Here is a 22,880-nt window from a genome sequence, read left to right on the forward strand (position 1 = left end):
CGAATGCATTGCATGCACAGATTTGTTGTAACAATTTGCTGCCTCCGAAGTTCTGAAAAAAGAATGAATCAATAAAAGATTAGTCACACAGGAAGTTAGCAATAAGTTCAATTAAACTCCAAATATTTAGAGGGCCATTCAAAGTGCCTTCCCGTGAATGTTATCTATTTACATGAGGTATCGCCCTGCAAATAGCTCATTGAGACGCTGTGACAGGCAAATTCAACAATGTTTTGCATTGCTCTGACAGACTGCCTAGTCTGCTAAATTTCACTCACCAAAGAAACAAAACAAGGTCATTAAAGTTTAAGGCAGTTTTATGTTTCTCATGTTTTAAATGACTGGAATATTAGCTTATATTTTGTAAAATAACTGATGCAACACGGACATTGGCTAAAATCTAACATTCGTTTTGAATAAATAAACAACCTGTATCCTTAAGGAAGGGCTGCTAATGATGATGGACGTCTATTTACTACAAAGTGGAGGGCAGGGCTGTCACATCACTCGGGTTTCGTGTTGTGAGGGAAAAGTAGGTCTGAACTGCGCTATATACTGCTCTATTTTAATCCAGTCACCTCATTGGCCAGCTCACCTATGGCTCCACCCCTCTCCCTTGGCAGCACTTGCTCGGTTTCTCTCCAGGGCGGATGACGAACATTTCCCCAGTGAGCAACTCTGAAACAAATGAAGTTTGTTCAGGGTTGCATCATTGGTTAGGACAGGTGCCACGTCGGTCTTTACGTGGGTGACACACGAGGTTTCAATGTATTTAACTAGACTCATGAATTGTATTAACTGTTGCCATTGCAACAATGGTATTGAAATTCATGAAGTTATCTCAGCTAAACAGACAAACAAAACAAGTCATTTCTTTAAACAAACCATTGAAATATACTGGTCTGACTTAATTAAAAGTGTGATTTGTAGACATAGAAATCAGTATGTAATAGGATTTGATTTATGAACAATTATATGGACTATGGGACTAGAATGACTTAAATGTTATGTATGTCCTAGTCAGTCACATATTTGTCTAAAAAAACAAAAGCGTGAATCAAACAATACATTATTTTGAGTCAAAAAATTAATAATGTAATAAATATATTATCATTTGATGCATTGTCGATATAAAACTATACAAGCAAATATGTATACTATAATGAGGTTAAGTAATACCACAGAGCCTAAGTCTTTATTGATTTAAAGTAATTGTACAATGTATGAAATCAATTTAGGTCGCAATATTGACCTCTTTGAGTTTCGGACTTTTGGTTTCCATGCCAACGACCCACAAACATGATAATGCTCTGACTGATGTGGTTCTGGATTCAAAACTACAAAAACACCCCGTCCTGTGAGGGGAAAGGCCAAATGAAAACGTCCCGAAACCCCTGACCTATTTCCCCCGGCAATAAATCTGCGCTCCTCACGACGAGCGGGGACAGGCGCAGCAGGATCTCCGCAGCGGGAGCGATGAGCGCCATATTGCGCTGGGCTTAACCGAGGAAGTGGAAACCTGCCCGCTGTGCGCTGCACACAAGTCGCCTCGCCTCCGCGCCTCATCACTTCAGGTAAGACAATCAACTACTTGTGTCTTTGGCTGACTGCAGCTTGCACTACAACCAGCTCGCAGCTGTGTGGGAACATACTTTTTTTTTTCTTCCCCGAAACTTTTTCCCTGCGCACTTTACGCCGACAAAAATCTCACAACAGGTGTCTGTAGGATTACAGCGAGGATGACTGCGCCGTAGAGGAAGCGCCTGCACAAAATGGCACCATTAGTATAATTACGGCCTGGAGTTAAATGTGCAAACAGTTTTTTTTTTAAATTGTGAAATAAATGTCCGATCACAGAGGTGGAATTTCTCGTTTGCTGAGCGTCGATCGCTTCCCTGTCGCTGTGGGTGTGGACCTATTATTATGTACGTAACCCTCACGCGGAAATATACCCGGGAAAGCATGACTTTAGGATGGGGTGGGGCATAACTTTTTATCATAGCTAGTGGGTGAGGCACGTTGAGTACCATATTTAACCTCTACGGGGTGTAGGTGATGCGAATGTGTCAAGGAAAAATACAACTGTGGGACTTCCGGTCTGAAATCACAGAATACAATAGTTCAGTGTAGGCATATAGTGCTGGGGCTGGAATATACACCATGAAACCAGATATGGGTTAATCAATTATACGTTATGGATATAGTCTTATGAGATTGATGCATATAATGTATTTTATACTATATAATAATAGTGTGTAGCTTTTTAAATGTATCTCTCTATTAAATTTATTTTTATTTCGGACTTCTGGTTGTACAAAACCCAACGTTTGAATGTCATCATGGGGTACGAGCATTTGTCAAAGTGTATTCTTAACTAAAGTCAAACATTGTACTCTAAATGAGTATTTGATTAATAGAATATATTTGACATATATATAAAATCGTTTGTGAAACCACTTTCCTGTTTTTTATAATATGTAATATCTTTTGGGTTTGGACTGGGCACCGTCAGCAATTCAAGTGATGTGTGATGAATGTGTTTCACCACGGTCGGACAGTTTATAGGCAAGATAAATAATAGACACCGTTGAGGCATTAATCAACATTCAAAGTTTAATTGTCTGATTCACCTGCTACGTTAATCGGTTTTAGGTATCAGGCACATGTTTTTATCGCAATGATATTGATTTTACACGTGAAAATGGGGGGGGGGGGGGGGGGGGTAAAAAAACATCCATGGGGTTGGTTAGCGACACATCTGCTCAGAAGGCGGTGGACTCTTATTTTGAAGTGGACCGAGTAGCTTCCGGTAGCCACCTGCGGCTGGTCGGCTCTCTGCGGTGATTCACCCGGATGGCTGTCAGCAGCAGGAGTGCCGAGCCGCCCTCACGCGGCTTTAAGTAACGCCGAAGAGGCTCAAACTCGTTTCTCTTCATTCTCTCTCCGCAGGAGGACACACGGACAAATCTTCTCGTCTTTGGAAACACTTTTTATTTATTTTAATCCAACAGTCTGCTCGCACAGCGCGAGGGAAAACAACAGAAACAAAATGCCCAAAGCGGTAAGTAGTCCCTCGATTTTTTTCATATAATTTATAACCATTATTTATGAAGTTTAAACGGAATCAAGAGAGGTAACGTCAATGGGAGGTGTTCCTGAACTCAGTTTTCAGTCCAGTTCTCTTTTCTCTCACACAATAATCAGCCAAGTCTAGCAAATTAAAATAGTAACGTCACTTCAATTTATCCGGTAGAACTGATGCTGAGCGACTTTTTTTTTCTTTTTCTGATTGGTGTTGTAATAATCTGAATATTTCTTTTTTTTTTTTCTTTCTCATTTTGAGCCAGAAATTTTAAATCCCCAAACCGGTAGTGTCAGACAATAAGTCGATGCTATTATAGTAGCTCCATTTAGAACTTCCATAGTGAAGCGATCACTGAAACATCTGTAAATGTAATGCCATGTATTTCATTCATCACTTTTTTTTCATAAGCTCCCAGTCAATGATCCAGAAACAAAACGACGGCCTTTTAATTCAAACCGCAGTGTTTCCTTGGTCTGAATATGTAGTTTGGACGTATAAAGGAATAAGGTTACAGTAACAGTGGGCTCGGTGTTTAAAGGAGAAGGCCACTCAAATCACACGCTCTTCACATATCCCTGGGGTCTCCCATCAGGTTTCAGTGAACATCATCCATGTAGCGTGGAACGTTGAGCCTTTATACTCTAGACATGGGCAGGGAAACGCCGTTTAAATATGCTCGTGGTCAAAGTCACAGGTTTTGTGTCTTTGACATCATTGCCTGTAACGTTGTACACTTGTGCGACATTATAATCAAGGGGGCTGGAAAATAGCTTGTTTATTTAGTTTGGGATGAATACAGGGGTCTCTCTCTCTCTCTCTCTCAGTCATTTTCCAGGCGGATATCTGGAGTGGCCTCCTACCCGAAATGTAGGCGTCTCATAGTCCTCTTGTAGTCTTGGTTAAAGCTGGTTATTGTAAATAATTACATTATCGACCGCATCAATGCCTTTACGTCACTAACACAAAAGACAAAGAGAAACATCCTTTTGTTGCTGTATATTTGCACAGCGTTTGCCCTCTTGACTCATCTGTTGCCCCACCCCGGCTGCTACGTACAGAACGCAATGGAGCACATCCCTCGCCCTCCTCACTGTTTTAACGTGTCTAGAAGATTATACTTGGATACCAGTGTATTGCCCCTTTTTTTTTTTTTAAAGAAGAGAAAAATTCCAATCCATTTCCTGTTAATTATGTAAAAAGTAGACTGGAACGTACTGAGCTGGCCAACTCGCACAGTTAATACTTTTGATAAGTAACAACAGTAGAAAGGAAAGGTGATGGTAAGTAATAGTTTGTGCTCGGGTGGATCACAGTGGCTTGTTGTGATGACGGTGAATAAAGCCCCGGTCAGTGTCAACAAAGGGAGTTGTTAGTTTGTTTAGAATGACCTCATGGTTGTCACGAGCGTCTCTCCTATGAAAATCCATCCATCTTTATATCTATTTATATCTATATATCTATTTGTCTGATGGCAGCAGCCACAAAAGTTAAATGAAGTTGATCCATTGATTCCGTTCACACAAAAAGCATCATCCTCTCAAATGAGTTCCTCAAGACTTTCTGTGCACTGGTTTATCTTGTACTCCCAATATCCTGGTAATGTTTGTATTTAATGGCACCTGACACCAGGCTCCTTGTGTTAATTGACCAGAAAATTTGAGTCATCTGTTTTTGGGTGTGAGATACCTGCCTTATTGTACATGCTGTACTGCATTTGAAAACCCGTTGGGATTTATTATCATCTGACCTTTCAACTACTAACTAGTCTGCACTGCCCTCGAACATTATTACACAACTTAATTTAAGGGTGAGTTTTGAAATCATTACAGAGATGTTTAGGAGATGAGGCATGGAATCAAAAATTCCAACTATGTTGGGGGCGAAACCACTTTATGAGAGATCAGGATGTTTGAGCAGAATTGATTAGTTGTCGTGTAACTACGGCGTCTGTGTGACTCACGCTTCACCTGAATGACACGTTGCGAGAGGTAAAGAGCCGCGTTCTCCTCGGCCCAACGACACAAGCCGTACCAGGCGTTGCCACGATCAACATGGACGGGTGTTTCCCTTTCATGTCCAGTCCCATTGTTGGTATTTGTTCCTTTTTTTTTCTTCTTTTTTTTAATAATTGATAACTCAATCATGCCTGGAACGCCCTCAAGATGTGATTCACAAATCCCAACATGGCATGAAGTTCCATACCACTCACACAGCGGATCTTTAATACTGAAAATGCTACAACTACGCAACAGGAGCCCTTGTTTCTGCTTTTTGGAGTCTCCATGGGGGCTCCTGTTTCAAGGGGCAGAGGGTTGGATGCTGAATGGTCCTCCCTGAACAATGCAGTGGGTCCTATTCATTCAAAGTTTAACTACCCAGGTGATCACCTCCTCATTTCTTTAACGTGACCCACAGCAGCTCCTTAACTGGAGAGCGTGACGGAGGGATATCCAAGTCTTGATCTTATGGAACAGGAATGGCCAGGTTAGAACTGGCACATATTTGGCATTCTTGAACCTTTTAATCAGTCGGTAACCTTTCTGTCGGGTGACGTGTTCCCTGAATGTATAGTTCCTCTGTGAATCATCTCGGGAAGGTGGATCTGGGAGAAGTCTTTTATTTGTTTTACTTTCCATCCTTGCGTTCTGAAGCTAAAGGGGAAAAGGTTAACGTGATTGCGTTATCATCTTTTACATGGAACACTATGGATTTCATTTTTATAGAGTTTAGCAGATCGATATCGGAGATTGTTAGTCTAGCTTTAACATGTCGACAGGCTTTTTTTGAATTTTTCTACAATAAAGGTCATGACTGCTGTGTTAATACTGTTATAACTTGTGAAGCAGTGGCTGATACAGTTATTATGGACGGCTGTACTTTCCTCTGACTGAAGTCTCACGTCGTGGAACTCTTTGCCCGGTATATTTTTAACGTATGTGTCATGTTTTCTTTCTCGCTCTGAAGAGCCTTCAGTTTATTGAGAGTTACCACTGGAGGATTTGCTTTCAGATCACATATCACTCACTCTGTGGTTTCTGTTGGCTTCTTGGCTCCACATATTCACATACTCATACCCAGCTCTCTGCTGGGTAGGCTGTGTTTTTTTTTTTTAAGTCTCTCCCCAGCTGCAGTAAATATATGATGCTGAGAGAACCCTAAATGAAATGAATCCCCAATAAACAGGAAGGAGATCAGTTGGAGCACTTTCTGATCACTTCTTCATTCAGTCTTTGGTAATCTGGCCCCACTCGGCTGTAGATGAGGAGGATGATAGCGAGGCACTGCTGGGGGAACCGCAGCTCAAAGGGAATCTTTGTTTTGCTGCCTAAAGTAAATGCAGGGCTTCCCCCCCAGCCCCCCCCCCCCTCCCCTTCTTTTTAGCTGTGACTTGGCGCTGGTATTGGTTTCCCTGTTGGACTCTTTTTTTATTTTGATACGTCACTGAGGCACAGAGCTACCAACTCAATATGGCTTTGGGGCTTTTTGTTGCTAAAACTGTGTTGTGAGTCAGCTGACCGTATTCTGGAAAGCAGGAGACTCATGGGTAAAAACCACAAGCGGCATCCTGGAAAATCCTCTGTCTAGACTACAGTGTTCCTACAATAACCTGGACAGCACTGTGGTGAGCAGCTTTCCATCCCAGGCTGTGATTGGATTTGTCTCCTCCGTTGGCTTTAAGCCTGTCGGCGAGTCGCTCCGCGTGGCTTTCTCGGCGTGTGTGTGTGCGTGTGCGTGCGTGCGTGCGTGTGTGTGTGTGTGTGTGTGTGTGTGTGTCTCTCACACCGGGTCAGACTTCCCTTTTTCAGTGGTGGGCGTCATTGAATTTGATCACAATGGTCAGGAGATGAAAGATGTCATTTCTCTCTCCTCGGCGTCAATGATTTCACTCAGTACTCTCGCTGGGTCTTTTCATAACTCCCCCCGCACCACCCCACCCCCCTCCGCAAATACCAGAGACGTTTGACACTTTGCCCACACAGGTGAGAGTCAGCGTGTCCGTTAGCTCAGCGCAGCTAATTTGTGAATACTGTGTTGTAGCGCGGCCTTTGTGTGGAATAGAAGTGCTCTTTTGCTGATTACTAATCAAACTTACAATACAGATTATTCTTTCCCTTTCTTTACGGCTCACAGTTGACGTCAGTTCTTATTATTCCGTTCTTTTGTAATGGGTTTGAAATGGCACATCAATCATTGGGGTGGATCCCTCTAAGTGGACATTCAATTCTCTGCTCATGAAGCACGTTTCAGTGAGATGGACCACCTCTTTTTTTTTTTTTTGTATACACAGGCCACACTAATTGATCATTAACCAGAAGGTTGAAAGACGGGCCTTTTATCCTGTGAAGGGGAGTGACCGGCTTGCCTTATTTGAGCCTTCCTCTCGTCAGTCCAGCTATCCTGAATCTGACCTTGATAACTTCTAAAGGAAGTTGGCGTTAGATGTGGTGCACTGAATGTTGCTTCAAAAAAAAAAAAAAAACGACAAGCAAAATTCCCATTCAATGACTCTGTCTCTGAGAAACACAGAGCCCATTGTTTACTCTGTAAATACACCACCCTACCAAACACACACACACACACACACACTGCAGCAGTGGGGCCTTCTGGACCATGCACAAGCCCTATGAGAACCTCCCTGTTGGTCTGCTTTTGAACTCCCGTTTGCTCATGTTCTCCCACAGGTCAACGTTCGAGTCACCACCGTGGATGCTGAGCTGGAGTTTGCCATCCAGCCGAGCACCACCGGCAAGCAGCTGTTTGACCAGGTACAGTGACCATGCCATACCTTTGTCAATATCGCTTTTTGGGAACGAAACAATGTGAAAATAATTAAAAATGCTTGTATTTAACTAATGTTTAGGAGGCTAACGGTTGTATTTTATAAAAAGCAGTTATACCTTTTTTGTTTACTGCATATTTCCTTTATTGAGCAATAGATGAGAAGGTTCATATCCCTCATGTCTGTGTGGTAAATATGAAACCGAGGGTGGAATCTTGTTAGCTTGGCACAAAGACCGGAAACGGGTAAAGAGTGCAGGGTTAAATATATCCGCTTTGTATCCGCTTACTGGCTCAGTAATTAACACCTCATTTGTTTGATCCCTACAAATACAAACTGACTATTTTTTTTAACATTAACATTTAACATAACATTTTTCTGTCCATTACCCTCAACGTGGTTATGTAATAAAAGGGATCCAAAGGGTTCATATTTAATTGTGACCCTCACGCTAGCTGCTTTGCATGTTTCCTCTCTATTGTGAAGCTCAGTACCCAAATGTAGACGACATGTCATTAAGGTGAGCTCCTGTGAGGCTTTATGACCGCACCGGGGAGGGAAAGGCATTGTTTTAGCCACTTCCTGTATAACCCGTTTATCAATAGCAAGTGTAGCCGACTGTGTCTATTGCGGCAGCATGTCTGCGCTTTTTAGTAATAAAAACAAACACATCTGAATAGGTCACGTATAGTATAAAACACCCAAGAGTTCGGCTAGAATAACCGCCACCATTCCGATATCAATGTGTCACTTTGATGTCCCCCGCCTCGACGCGCCTTTTCAATGGTTTTGACCGCACTTATGACACGAATAAACCAGAAATACCTCTCAATGTTTTGTCATCGGAAGGCTCCCCGTCGCAGGTGTTGGTGCATTCTCCCGCCCACATGTTAGGGTGGCTGTTAGTGGGGTGTGTGTGTGTGTGCGCCACGGGACACTCGCTCCCCTCCCCCCTGAGATCCTTTCCGAATCACTTCGGTACACCGTTTCAGTCCCGGAGATGCTATTCCGTTAGCGGGCTGACCTATTTATTTATTTATTTGAACGGGGGTTTCTGCAGAAGGAACCAGTACGGCCACATCGTTTCAGACAGGTTGGGTGGAAACGCTGAGCGATGGCGGTGAGCTCATTAGCTTGCCGTTGGCCCGCGCTGATCCCAGCCTCAAAGTCCCCTGTCGCCCTGCTCTTAAAGAGAAACCTCCACACCACCACTCCCCTCCACACCCTCGCACGGCTTCACGTCCCTGTGACTGTTAGCTGCGGCTGGTTTTTCATTCTGACTTGAGCCTCTGTGGGGAAAGAGTCGCAGCAGTCTCTTGGCACGATACGATCTAATCTGCAGGCCCCCCCCCCCCTCTTGTCATTTGTGTTTTCAAAGGAGCTCGGCGTCGGCTGAAAGCGAACAAAGATGCAAATTTGAAACGTCTTGATACATTGCAACATTTTAAACCCTTCAACCATGTCTGGCTTTGAAGACTAATTTGACTGAAAGGAGCCGCAGGCAAATAATGCAACTGGTTCACTTTTACACCCTAAACCGCATGGTGAGGGTGTGTCCCACGCTGTTCTAACAAACATGATGGCTTTTCTTCTGTGCGGTGGCCTTACTGCAGAACTATTGGTGGACTCCTCTGTGCCGGTCTCTGTTTGGGGCCTGCTGGCGTGCAACCATTTCCAATGGGCATTCATCTTTCTACGGGTTTTCAAACAACTGCCCTCTTAGTCTGAATTCTTTTTAGTTGATCACCTTCGGGCTCGACATTAACGTGTCCCAGCGCTGTGTTTTGTCGAGGCAGCTGTTGTGTCAGTTTTTTAAACCTACGTCCCCCAAATTCACACTTAATCCTCTTCTAATGAAGTGTACTATTTTCGGCATCCTTTGCCAGCAGGTGTTCTTAACGATTAAAGCATGTTATTAAAGCGAGTTTATCTGCTAGTCGAGTGAAACACAACGTGGTTAAAGGGGGGGGGGGAGGAGGATGATAGTGCAAAGGTTGTACCGAGCCGCTGCACCGTTCCTCCTCCTCCTCGACTGAGAGAGAGGGCTTCATTCAGGCGTCTGAACGGTAGCCCGCTCCGTGTCTCCGAAGCCTAACCACCATGAAAGGGCCGATTGTTGTTCAGAGGCCTTGTGAGATTCATTTCAGGTTGTTGTTGTTTCACTAAAAGCAATCCGTCAGAAAAGTCCTCGGCGTGAAAGACGTCCATTTATACCCCTACAGGTCAGCTCGCCCCGTGTTTCACGTCTGCTTCTAAATGATGGCAGTTGGCTTTTAATTTCGAACTTATTGTCGAGTGGCGGCGTGTTGATTCAAACTTCACCACGGCAACCTGGCACCTCACCAGGTGACTGGGTGGGGAATTTGGCAGTGATGAATTAAAAATAGGGCCCGACACAGTGTTAGTCCACACATAAGATCGCACACACACAAAAAAAACGCTCTACACGTGCTGTTGGGAAGGGGTTTTTTTCCGTCCCTGACAAGCCGTCTGGAAAAGAGTAAGGTAAACGCTTTCTGCAATACAAGGGATCTTTCCAGAACTGTTTTTCACGTTTTGCCTCAGCTTCGCAATTATAAATAATATACTAATGGCTTATCTGGAAACATTCCTTTTCAGTGGGGTTGAAAATAAAACCATGATCGTAATGTGCCTTTTTTTTTTTTCTTCTTCTTTTTAGAAGTTAGTAATGAGTTTGATCCGTTGAGTCAGAGGGAGGATGTTGGTCATGCAGCACGCCCTGGTTATACAGCCTCCCTCCTCTTCACCAGTGGAACAATATGACCACTCACACACTCTGAGAGGCCGGTACCTGTTCTTCCTGCAGCATTGGGCCACAGCCGGGGAGATGTGTTCCTTCAAGACGCAACTCTTAAGAAACGCGTCTCTTTAGCCTAATGCATGTTTTGATCTACGTATCATTGGTTCGAGTGAGATCAGAACAGGGCCGGGTCTAGGCAGGGGCAAGAGGGGGCCTGGCCCCCTCAAATAAATGTTGTGCCCCCTCAAACTAAATCTACTAAGCACATAAACTAAGCACAATGCCTCCTCAAGATTTGTGGCTGCCCCCTCATACATGCCTGTCTAGACCCGGCCCTGGATCAGAAGTGATCACCGATTATTATTATTATTGCTTATTGAAGATACAGCTGTGAGGATTTTCTTATTTTCTCTCTTGCGTAATAATAAAAAGGAAAAACAATATCACAAGGATTGGTTGAGCCCGTCTGCTTTTACAAAGTTGGTTCAGACCACAAACGCGTAGTGGCTAATGGATTCAGAGTGTACTCTGTTTGCCTGTTAGTAGCTGACTATTTCGTTACCGTGGCCAAGTCCACACTCAAGCCTGGGAATGTGTAACACTATGAGGGGCTGTTCTGCAGATTAGTCCGGTACCTGAGTATGTCACTTTAAGGTTAGATTCGTCAGGCCTCGCCAGCGTCTCTGTGAAGCCTTCAAAGGCCTTTTCATGAGTCCTCGCTGTGCTGGACAGAGTCCTGTAATTCAGTCTCACTTCGGTCTTCGTGTCGTGCTACGAATATATAGTCATCTCCAGGTCTGGTCCTAATTTGTTAAAATGTCTGCACCTATTTTGGTTCACATTATGTCACGATAACACGTGTTTGCCGAGACAAAGTGCAACTCTGTTTCCATCCAAATGTTCTTGCGTTTAATCAAGATAATGTCATCTGGAATATGTGCGTTGACTTTTTAAAATAGTCTTTGTATCCAGGTGGAAAACAATCACTAAGCAATGTGTGTGTTTTAGAGACGATATGATTAGTTGATTGACGGAAAAATAATCAAGAACTACTCCATTAAAGGTTTTAATTATTTAATTCTTAAAGAAAATGTGCTTGAATTTTCAGCCGATAAACTCTGACAGCAGACTGCAACTCTTTTTCACAAGTTATTAAGCTGAGGTTTTTGTTGAGGTAAAACAAGAAAATGGGGACGTTGTGATGATAATTTGTTTACATTTCATCGACTAAAAGGTTCATGGATTCATCAACACGAAAAAAGAAAAAAGCATACTCCTTTTTAGTCAACACTATTCCTACTATGTTTTAAGACTTGTCCTCCCTTTCTTCTGTGCAGGTGGTGAAAACAGTTGGCTTACGTGAAGTCTGGTACTTTGGACTTCAGTACATGGATGGCAAAGGTTACTACACTTGGCTAAAACTGGACAAAAAGGTAAGAACCATCTTAAATGCCTTTTTTTTTTAATTGGTCAATTTAAGGGTTGGCGGAAAAAAGTTCATAATTGCGACTTTTATAAAGAATATGACCAAACTGTCCTTTTTATTGGCATAGTTATTTCCCAAAACAAGATGTGTATTTTCTTAAAGGTCGTGATACATGCATACATACGCACACGTATAGTCCTTTGACTCAGCATCCGTCCGTCTCTTGTATGAACTAAAAATTGTATGAACAATAGAGAAATAGCGCATTCTTTCTCTAAGCTCCAGGGTTTACTTTTCAGTCCAACAGTAGCCACCTTCGTTTGCTTACCCACACATTCACAATGCTCCACTTCTGAGGTGGCAGATTGTATTGTGTGGTTCAGATCTTCTCCGGGGTTAGAGCGCCTCATGAAGTCGACCAAAGGTGGATTATTTGAGCGTGAACTCTGTGAACCGGAACTGCTTTCTGCGTTGGAGGCTGTGATCCATCTTTTGAGGTGTTTTCCATTAAACTGTCCATTGTACGTTTGAGTATGTGACAGGCGTGGACATGCCTAATTACATAGTGAGAAGATCTCCTATGCTTAAATAGTGTGAAGCACTTCCGTTGTTACAATATATAACAGATACATTAAGATGTAATCTGATCAATGGTTTCCCCATAGAAACAAAACTAACATATCCAGGGGTTTTCACAAGCTGCTCTTTCATTTTCATAATCATGAATAAGAGTCACTGAGAGAGAGAGACGGAAAGAGTTTGGCTCCAGTAAACTGTACATTGTGATGACGCAGCTCATCAGCACAATGCCTCGCTGAAACAGGAATATTCCGGGCCCTATTCTTTCCATCAAGACCGCCTGGTTCCCGTTTTGAAATTAGAGGAAGAGGCGAATTGTGTAAATATGTAGTGTAATTTGTAATTTGGTAGATCCCCTTTCTGTCAGAATAGTGCAGCCCTGAAACTGAACTGAACTGTGAACGGTTTTGTTTATCTATGAAACAATAAACTGTGGCAAATACCAGCCCTCAGGTTTAAAATACGTAAATCATACTATTAAAACTGACTTCAAAGCGATCACATTCCTTGATGATCAGATCGTAGAACTATTTCTCTACGCAACACTCTGGGTCAACCCCGTTGTGATTGTTCTCCAGGTTTCGTCCCAGGACGTGAAGAAGGAGAACCCGATGCAGTTCAAGTTCCGGGCCAAGTTCTTCCCAGAGGATGTGTCCGAGGAGCTGATCCAGGACGTCACCCAGAAGCTCTTCTTCCTGCAGGTGAAGGAGGGCATCCTGAGCGACGAGGTTTACTGTCCGCCAGAGACGGCCGTGCTGCTCGCCTCCTACTCTGTCCAGGCCAAGTTTGGGGACTACAGCAAAGACGTCCACCGGCCTGGATACCTGGTGTCCGAGCGCCTGCTGCCACAGAGGTGAGTTGTGTTCACAACGAGGAGGGGGGGGGGGGGGGAAGTCGGCCAAGACTTTGTATGTAGCCGTGTACTCTTGGCTTATCATTAAAGTAAGACGGAACTAAAAGGCTTCACTCTGAAAGCCAAAAAACTGATGTGTATCAGTTTAAAACATTTGAATTATTTGTGTGGGTGTGTGTCGTCCTCCTCTTCTGACAGTGCATTGCTTTGATAATTAAGCGTCCATGGCGTGCTCATCAGCACAGAGTTGCTGGAATTTGCGATAACAGAATTTGTCAGTGGTTGCTCCGCTCAAGAATTTAAGATAAAGGTTTTGTCAGATCATTACTAAAGGCAAATGCTACGTGTGGAGACGGGTTTCTTTTGTTTTTTGTTTGTAGAGGCAGGTGATGATGATTTGAGAGGGTGTGTCACTGTCGGGTTTTAAGTGTGGACAATTATGTTTGTTCCTAGCAATGCCAGAAAAGGTCAGACGTGACAAGGTTTTGAAGGGTAAATAAAAAAAAAAAACATCAGCTTAAACATGCCCCCCCCCCCCGCCTTTCCTCTCAGGCTGAGCCACTGCAAGGGAAAGCGGGGAAAAGCACATTCTTAAACAACACAATGTTGGACTTTGCACAATTCATTGCTTCTATGACAACGAGGCCCTTGATGTTCATCAAAGCGAAAGCCAAAGATGTCCGATGTTGGTGGTCTGCAGCTGATCTTTGCGACTGTCGCTTTGTCTTTCTGCAGAGTTCAGGAGCAGCACAAGTTATCCAGAGAGCAGTGGGAGGAGAGGATCCAGGTGTGGCATGAAGAGCACAGTGGCATGTTGAAGTGAGTGGGTGTTTGTTTTTTAATTTTTATTAAAACAAATACCTGGAATGAAAATCTTACCGTTGTCCTCTGTGGATTTCTGCAGGGAGGACGCTATGCTGGAGTACCTGAAGATCGCCCAAGACCTGGAGATGTACGGAGTGAACTACTTTGACATCAAGAACAAGAAGGGAACAGAGCTGTGGCTGGGAGTGGACGCCCTGGGACTCAACATTTATGAGAAGGACGACAAGTAAGCAGTGAATGTGACGCGGCCCGGCTGCTGGCGGTGCCTGTCCTGTTTCTGCCTGCCGCAGTGAATGTGAGACACTGCTAAACTGGCTGAGCCAGCTCCATGTGTGTACTCAATCAGCTTCCTGTTCTTCTTCAGACAGTATGACAGGAGTATCAGGAAGGCCTTGGAGGAGTATCTCTTAGGACATTTTTTTTTTTTAAGTGAAAATGGAGCGGTTTGCTTTTTTTTTTTTTGTCTTGAATAGCCAAGTTTCGCAGATTTGACCTGAAATGCGTTTTTATCTTGAGGTTTCTGGACCCAAAAGACATGACAGAATTTGTGTCATGATGCATATAATTATGTGTATTCTCATGAATATTTGATATTTGTTTCCCACCTGTTGATGGAGGTACAATTACGTACGACTTGGGGATAAAAACGTACCTTTTTGTAGCACAAAGTAAACTCTTTGTTCCATTTCTACTGGCAATCATTTATATGAAATCCTATCTAGCCATTCACAAACCTCATCCTATTTATTATTATTTATTTCATTATCTCCGTTGACTCACGGTTAACTCTGACCTCTGACCTTTGACATGTCCCGGCCCGTTTGTTTACCCTCAGGCAGTAAGGCAAAATGTTTTCTGTTGGTTTTGGTGGCTCTTTTTTGTTGTTGCTTCAAGGTAAACGTACTCTTTGCAATGTGTGACGGTGGTGCCACGCTCTGGTTTACAGGGCGAAGCGGTTTGGGGAAATGAGTAGTGAGATCTCCTGTGGCTGGTGGCCTTGTGCATGGAGTTATTGGAGTGAAGTGTGTTAAAGGAGCGCTTCATCCAAGGTGCCTTTCAAAAACTTTTTCATTTTTTATATTCACTACCAGTTGTAGCTTTTTCCTGCATTACACTGTGTGCGTTGTGCTTTCATGCAAGCGTTTATTGAAAGCAGTCCGGTCTACTTGGTTTGTGCTAGTGACAGAAATGGAGGCAGTTGGGGACGCGGTGAGGATAAAGTTTAGGAAGGTCAGGGGTCTAATTGAACCTTTTCTGTGTCTTGTATCAGCTCAAAAGGTAAAAAATGTAGTTACTGTAACTGCTATTGTGTTAAAGCTCACCCAGTCTCTCATTTAGATACTAATTGTGCCTAAACGAGGGCAGGAAACACATAGTTAAAGACTCCACTGGGTCCTGGTGTCCCTGTGGGAGTCTCTCTTTCTGTGCTCCCTGGGATCAGCAAAGAAAAGCCTCCCCTCCACGGTGCCCTCTGCTGTAACCACGGCTACGCCGACTGGTTTTTCAAGCTGTGTGGCACTTAGGAATGTGAGGCGGACCTACGACACTGTCTCTCCAACGAGGGCAGTCGGCTTTTCTCAGGCGCAGCCCGGTGCCGGTTTAACTCCTCGCGCTCTCCTGCTCCGCGAACCGCCGGCGCCGCTCATTTTGTAGGATGGAGCCTGAGAGCTTTTCCCTTGGCAACCATCCTACTCAAACACGTATTTTTCTTTTTCATGTTTCACCTAATCAGTAGTAGCTTTTTGACCGTTATCAGACTGCAAGTTTTACAGTTGGGTTGTTGAAACCATTTCCATAATTGACTTTTTAGTTTTTGTAGCTGGAAAACATTCACATATTCAAGCTTCTCTGAGAGGACTGTTTGCCTTCCTTGTCCTGTACTATAACTGAATATTTTTTTACTAAACTTAGCATAGTTTTTAGTTTATACTTAATGTGTTCTAGTTATGAAATGGATTAAGATTTAGTTTATTTATATTCCCTCCGTTGTAATCATCGGCTCTTCCTGAACTGCTGCTATCAAATGCTAATATTTCTTCCATGGTGAATCCTCACACATTGGTGCGAGGTTTACCGATGAAATCCAGCTCATGTGTTGCCCTCCACAGCGTCTTTCCTTTCCTGAATCACTGCACAGTTTTACAAACCACATCACAACAACATTGATTTCTACAGAAAACGAATCGATGGTAAAGCCCAGCCCAATAACTGGCAGAAATATTTCATCGCTAGGATAACTTCCACATTGTCCTGTCAGTTCCGTAAGCATGTGTCAGGGGCAGTAATTGGGTGAAATTCCTGTTTAGGCAGTGCGGTTTCACAGCGGAGTTTCGCTACGAGATGGATCGCTGCGTTTCTAGATTACGACACTATCGGCGTGTCAATGTTTACTGTGCTGCCTTGCATTGTGCGCTATGAAATTGGCCTCGGTTCAGTTATTCTGGCACAGTTGAACGGAAGGCCACACCCCAGATTCATCCCTCGCACTCCATCAGTGGGTTCATGAATCAACGGGATGATTTGTCTCAAATGGTCTGGTGCACAGCACTTCACCGTGTGTGTTACCATGGAGATCTCAACTTCTGATCAAGGGTCACCACTGTTGCCCTCGGCCCTTCTGAGACGAGAGGTCTAGAGGAGTCAACTGGCTTGAGTTCATTATAAAGAAATAAACAAAGCTTCGACTAACTACTATTTTCATAAGGGATCAGGCTGAGGCAACATTTCTCTGTGAATCAGTAAATATTTCAGTTTTTTAAATGTCAAAAAAAACAAAAACATGAAAAAATTGGCTTCTTTCAAAGCAGTTGAAAACCCAAAGATATTATAACCTTTATCCTATATGAAAAATAAATTGACCAATACATTTCTTCTCATTTAAAACCGTGAACTGTTTTCCAAATATTTGTCCATAAGTGGAAAAATGACGGTTTTAAATTTGTCTGCAATCAAACCAAAGCTTTAATTCATAATTGATGCTTTGATTTATATAGGTGACGTAGCAGCACACAGCCTCTGCAGTCCTTAACTGAATTTACCATTCAATTCACATTATAAATGCCCATCTAGGAATATTGCACTCGCGCCCTACAGAGACATAACGTTTGTGCTCCATTCCTCACTCCCACAGATTGACCCCAAAGATCGGCTTCCCCTGGAGTGAGATCAGAAACATTTCCTTCAACGATAAAAAGTTCATCATCAAACCCATTGACAAGAAATCTCCGGTGAGTCAAACTTCAGCAACTTTAGCGACCCAGTTTAGGAATTCTTGTTTTCTCCTCAGATAAAATGAAGCTTTTGGCCGCTTTAAGTGGGACAGTGTGTATACTCTATATTTCTTTACCTGTGTTATATCGTTTCTCCGTAGAAACCGTTAAATCCTCAGTCTGTTCTAGTAAGCCGACTAGCCAGGCCCTGCTTTCCAGGCAAAGCTATTAGTGTGTTAAACACCTTATCTCTGTAGCTCAGGGTATTTTGCTGTTGCTGGAGCGCTCTCTTCATGTTTGCAGCGGTAATCTGGATTGGAAGTTTCCCTGCATCTGCTCGAGTCCTTTTTCTTTTTTTATCAGTGAAGCACAATGAACAGACGGCTGAACACATTCTGCCTGGTGCTTTAGTTTTTAACCTCTTATTCCTCTGGTCTGTTTCCCCTTCTCCAGGACTTTGTGTTCTATGCAGCGAGACTGAGGATAAACAAGCGCATCCTGCAGCTGTGCATGGGCAACCACGAGCTGTACATGCGTCGCCGCAAGCCGGACACGATCGAGGTGCAGCAGATGAAGGCCCAGGCCAGAGAGGAGAAGCAGCAGAAACAGCTGGAGAGGTGCCCGGGCAGCTGGAAATGTTTATTAAATATGTGTGTGTGTGTGTGTGGTGATACAGAGGTGATTTATCCCAAATGAATGATTTCCAAAATGGGTACGGCTCCTAGAGTTTAAGGCCGCATCAACAGTTATGTTCATTATTGATTCATTTCATTTGATATATCCGGTTCATAATCTCAGAGAATGGACCAGATGTGGAACAGCTGTCCCCTCGAGAGCAGTTCTTCTGTCTGAACCAGCTTTTACTCGCGGCATATGCTGCGCACAATTCATGCTGTTCAACGTATAAAGGGAAACCTTCCCCTTTTCGAGTGTAATTGGTTGAACTGAAAGTGGATGGACGTTGACCCCGGTCTCGGCTACAGCTGTCGGCGCGCTGTCTGTCCGATACAGCTGTGCAGACGGGGTGATGTAACACCGGCAGACGACACAGTGAATACCAGAGGGTGAACCACGAGGTCACCGCAAGACCGAGTTGGGGCTCACAGTACAAACTGAGGATGTCCAGACACAGTTTACTAGATACTAGTTCCTTAAGATGGCTGATTTAAACATAATTGAACTCTCAGGGAGAGGTCACGTTGTTTGAGATTCATTAAGTTCTTGTTTTTTTTTCCCGTTTTACATATTTAATAGATTATTTAAACAGGTGCTAGTTACAGCTCTGAAGAAACGCGCCTGCAAATGACAGTCTGGTACACTGTATGGGGCCAATGACCCATGCATGAGATTTCTCCATGCTTTGGACAGCAACTGCTGCCTAGTAACGGCTGACAAACAACAGTCAATCACGTCCGCTCATGATGGCCACGTCTTATCTGCAGGGCCCACCTGGAGAAGGAGAAGAAGAGGAGAGAGGCCATTGAGAGGGAGAAGGAGCAGATGGAGCAAGAGAAGCAGGATCTGGTGATGAGGCTTTATCAGTTTGAGGAGAAGACCAAGAAGGCGGAGAAAGGTGAGGAGGGTGAAGAGAGGGAGGGGGGGGGTTGTGTGACAATGGCCATACATCCCATAACCCTTTAGTGGGGATGGGTGTGTAGTCATCACGCATGTACCTCAGCGTCAACATACAATCGGATGCTACACAGTAAGCGGTAAGGCTTATAAGATCATGAAGATCCATCTGGGGCTTCCTTTTTAGTAATAATTTACAAGTGTCCTGCTCATGAATTATTGCCAAAGGACTTGCGGTGTTTGTTTTTTAGATATTTTGAATTCCATCTGATTGTGGTTTCACAGCCTGAACGGTAACAGAAACTGGCAGGTTTATGGACTGTTGTCTGTCAGCATCAGTATCTTCGTTTTAACACTAGCAACATACCTCTGTAGAAGTTGGGCTCAGAGACGTTTCATCTGTTTTTTAGAAACCCTCCGGTTTCACTGAAAGGAAAGCCACTATGCTCAGATGGTGTAGGTGTCATTTAGCTTTTGTAATAACCTGTAAAGGTTTACTCACAATTGGTTTGGACCCTGGCACCTTCACATCACCGTTTGCTGTTGAAAAAGAACATTGTTCTTGTTTAAAGCCGCGTATGTTGTTTGGCTTTCCTTGTCGTGGGGAGCTGTGTCTGTAGCTGTGGGCTTGGTGTCATAGCTGTTTCGTTTCTTCACGGCAGATCTGCAGGAACAGCTCCAGAGAGCCATGATGCTGGAGGCGGAGCGGAGGAAAGCCGAGGAGGAGGCCGCCCGCCTGGAGGCCGAGCGCCAGGCCGCCCTGCTGGCCAAAGAAGAGCTGGCTCGCCATGCTGAGGACCAGCAGAAGAGTCAGGAGCAGCTGGTCAGTAGTTTAGACAAATGTCCCTCCACCAGGATGCAAGTAGTGCTTATTGTTTTAGCTTGTTGAACAATCGCTTTTAAGAAGAAAAGCTATTTGGTCCTTTTTTTCTCTTAAATTGTCCAGATCTTGAAATTTGGGGATCAACAGAAACAAATCCTACTATACTCCGCTATTACTATTACTGTTCGGGTCTGTACCAGGCGGCACTTTGCTGTGCGTCCAGCCGTGCCTGGCTACTGTAGCTCCACACCACAGCGCTCTGTAGCGCCCAGCTGGACCACACCCCGTTACTTCAGACTAACCCGCCCCCTCAAGGCCAGTCTGTGGACCACCCACAGGACTGTGTGCTCCCTCTTTCACTCCGTCAGCCTGGACAACTAAGCCGTTTTAAATTCTGAAATGAAGACCATTCAAATTGATAATTATCTGAAAGGATACATTAGTTGCTTTTTGTTTCATACATTCGTTTTCTTTCTTTTTGCTGACATCTCTACACCCAATCAAGAGCTTGATCTAAACGAGATTACCTTGTTTAGATAAAGATTATATTCCCTTTATACACATATTACCTCTGAAATGAGTGTGTCTGCTGTTGTTTCCCATCAGGCTGCAGAGCTGGCACAGCACTCGGCCAAGATCAACCTGCTGGAGGAGGCCAAGAGACGCAAGGAGGAGGAGGCCAACTCATGGCAGCTGAGGGTGAGCGCTTAAACTGAGGTGCAACGTACACATTAGCAGCAGAGCGGCTCGGTACATTCTACCCACAAGGACTCTTTGTCATGAAGGGAAAGTCCGTTCATGTACTTGATATGTTTAGTTAAATGTGAAACTTGTGAAACAGACAAAGAAGAGCCCACTGACTGACCCTGTGTGTTTTGACAAACTCTTCTTTGCAGGCCACTGAGGCCCAGAACGATCTGATAAAGACCAAGGAGGAGCTGCACATGGTGATGACGGCGCCCCCGCCGCCTCCCCCTCCCCCAATGTTCGAACCCATGGACGACAACAGCGACAGCGAAGAGAACGTCAGCGAGGAGAACAGCAGCTACCAAAGCGCCGAGCTGCAGTCTGAAGGCTTCAACAACCACCGCAACGAGGAGGACCGCCTGACCGAGGCCCAGAAGAACGAGCGCGTCCAGAAGCAGCTGAAGGTGAGGACCGTGCCATCCGCAGAGATGATTAAATCCACACCTCACACGTCCATCTAGTTATGACCCCGTTTCATTAGTGTCTAAAATAGGTGGAGCAGTTCTAACAGACCACCTCTTTTACACATTATTTTCTCCTTGTATTGCTTTAGTAGTGTTGTGTACTTGTACTGCTGACAGCTTTACATGTTACCACACACACCGCATGATTTTGTCTGGCTATTTCAAAAAAACAATTGTTGCAGCGTCATATTATTTGTAGTCACTTTTGTTTAATGTGTCTTCGAATGATTTTACAAAAAGATCGATTGACAAGTGTCCAAAATGGCTCCTCAATGAGTGGAATACAGAGTGCTTGTTGCACAGGGCCTAGTGCACGAAGGTGTGATTTTATGCTAGAAATCTATTTGTTTGTTGGAGGTTTCATCTCCCCCTCCTCCCCCTCTCTTATCCCCCCCCCCAGGCCCTGACCTCAGAGCTGGCTCAGGCGCGCGATGAATCCAAGAATACCCAGAACGACCTTCTCCACAGTGAGAACGTCCGGGTCGGCCGAGACAAATACAAAACCCTGCGACAGATCCGGCAGGGCAACACCAAGCAGAGGATCGATGAGTTTGAGGCCTTATAATAAAAATGAAAAAAGAAACCATTTCTGAATGGTCACTACACATGGGCCGTCACACGTGGACGCACACACAAGCACGCTAAAACTCCCGTATAACACACAGCATACGCAGACTTAACTGGAGCCGTACAAGCATCACTTACAAAGAGAGACACTCCTGTTTTGAACGTGCAGAGGTTTGCGAATCCCTCGAAGAAAACTTAGTGCCAAAACCTCCTCTTCTCTTCGTAGCGTTTCACATCCTTTTTTTTGTGTATTTCGTTGTGTGTCATTTGATCAAATACAGGCCGTCGTTATTGTTTTTATCCAGAGGTGTGATGATGTAGTGGGACTAGCCAAATTCTATTATTATTACACAATGTGCACATATGACATGTAATCAAAGCCTCGCTTCTTTTTGATGACCATCATTCATTGTGTAAGAAGAAAAAGACAGTTTGTCGTTCATAGCGACCACTCAGAAAGCTGGAAAACTATGAGCTGGAAACAATGTTAGTTTTGTTTGACATTATATTTGAACTCTTCCATTTATGTTTAATATTGCTACACCGTAGTTGAAAATCATCCATAGTTTGATATTTATGCTGTATATGGGTTATTGAAAGGGGTGTTTTATCTTGGTTTGTATATTTTTACTATCTACTAATGATAATAAAAACATTTAATGTTTCAAAGATTTTATATATTCACCAAAATAATAGCTGTCTTCTGTTGTACACGTTTTCCCTTAGAATGCCAAATTAAAGAGATTTACGAGATTCCGGGTACTTCTGATTAGCTTTTGTTCACACACACAAATCTGTGTGTCAGCTGGGACTTAGTTTGGAGAAGTCTTCTTTCTCTGTGTGCCGTCAGTAACTGATGTGCCACATGTTCTGTGCTTGAAGCCTTCTGATTCTCTGTAGGAATCCCTGCCAGACAGTCAAGGGTGGTGTCAAACTCATTTTAGCTCATGTTCCACACACACCACCCTTTTGGACACCAAGCACAATGGTCATTTAGCTGTATAAAAAAAAAAAGATGTGGGCTGCATTGGACCCTTTGACGGGCTGGTCCTAGTCCCCTATGCCGTATGTTGGACACCCCTGCTTTACTTAACTTTAGTGTGGTGAGGGGGGGGCCACAATGGCGTCACCCTGCCGGTGTCACAGCAGCATCTCGCTCTCCTCGCTGCACACGGACTCGAGCAGCATC

General features: G+C 44.0%; 1 protein-coding gene across 3 annotated transcripts; it reads left to right on the top strand.

Moving 5' to 3' along the window:
* The first annotated feature begins 1,350 nt into the window (after positions 1-1,350).
* Positions 1,351-22,444, top strand: ezrb (ezrin b). 3 transcript variants are annotated; one of them, XM_037449095.2, is made up of 14 exons: positions 1,351-1,574; positions 2,950-3,061; positions 7,768-7,851; positions 11,964-12,059; positions 13,210-13,484; positions 14,220-14,303; positions 14,389-14,535; positions 17,440-17,536; positions 17,972-18,135; positions 18,961-19,091; positions 19,753-19,913; positions 20,520-20,612; positions 20,810-21,064; positions 21,525-22,444. In XM_037449095.2, exons 2-14 carry the CDS (start codon positions 3,050-3,052, stop codon positions 21,687-21,689), a joined length of 1,764 nt encoding a protein of 587 aa, XP_037304992.2. In that variant the 5' UTR covers positions 1,351-1,574; positions 2,950-3,049; the 3' UTR covers positions 21,690-22,444. The 3 variants fall into 3 exon arrangements, with proteins under 3 accessions (XP_037304992.2, XP_037304993.1, XP_037304994.1); XM_037449096.2 differs by lacking the exon at positions 1,351-1,574 and having other exon boundaries at positions 2,851-3,061; XM_037449097.2 differs by lacking the exons at positions 1,351-1,574; positions 2,950-3,061; positions 11,964-12,059; positions 13,210-13,484 and having other exon boundaries at positions 7,793-7,851.
* Positions 22,445-22,880: the final 436 nt, after the last annotated feature.

Source organism: Pungitius pungitius, chromosome 20 (genome assembly GCF_949316345.1).
Source record: "Pungitius pungitius chromosome 20, fPunPun2.1, whole genome shotgun sequence".
Taxonomy (NCBI): domain Eukaryota; kingdom Metazoa; phylum Chordata; class Actinopteri; order Perciformes; family Gasterosteidae; genus Pungitius; species Pungitius pungitius.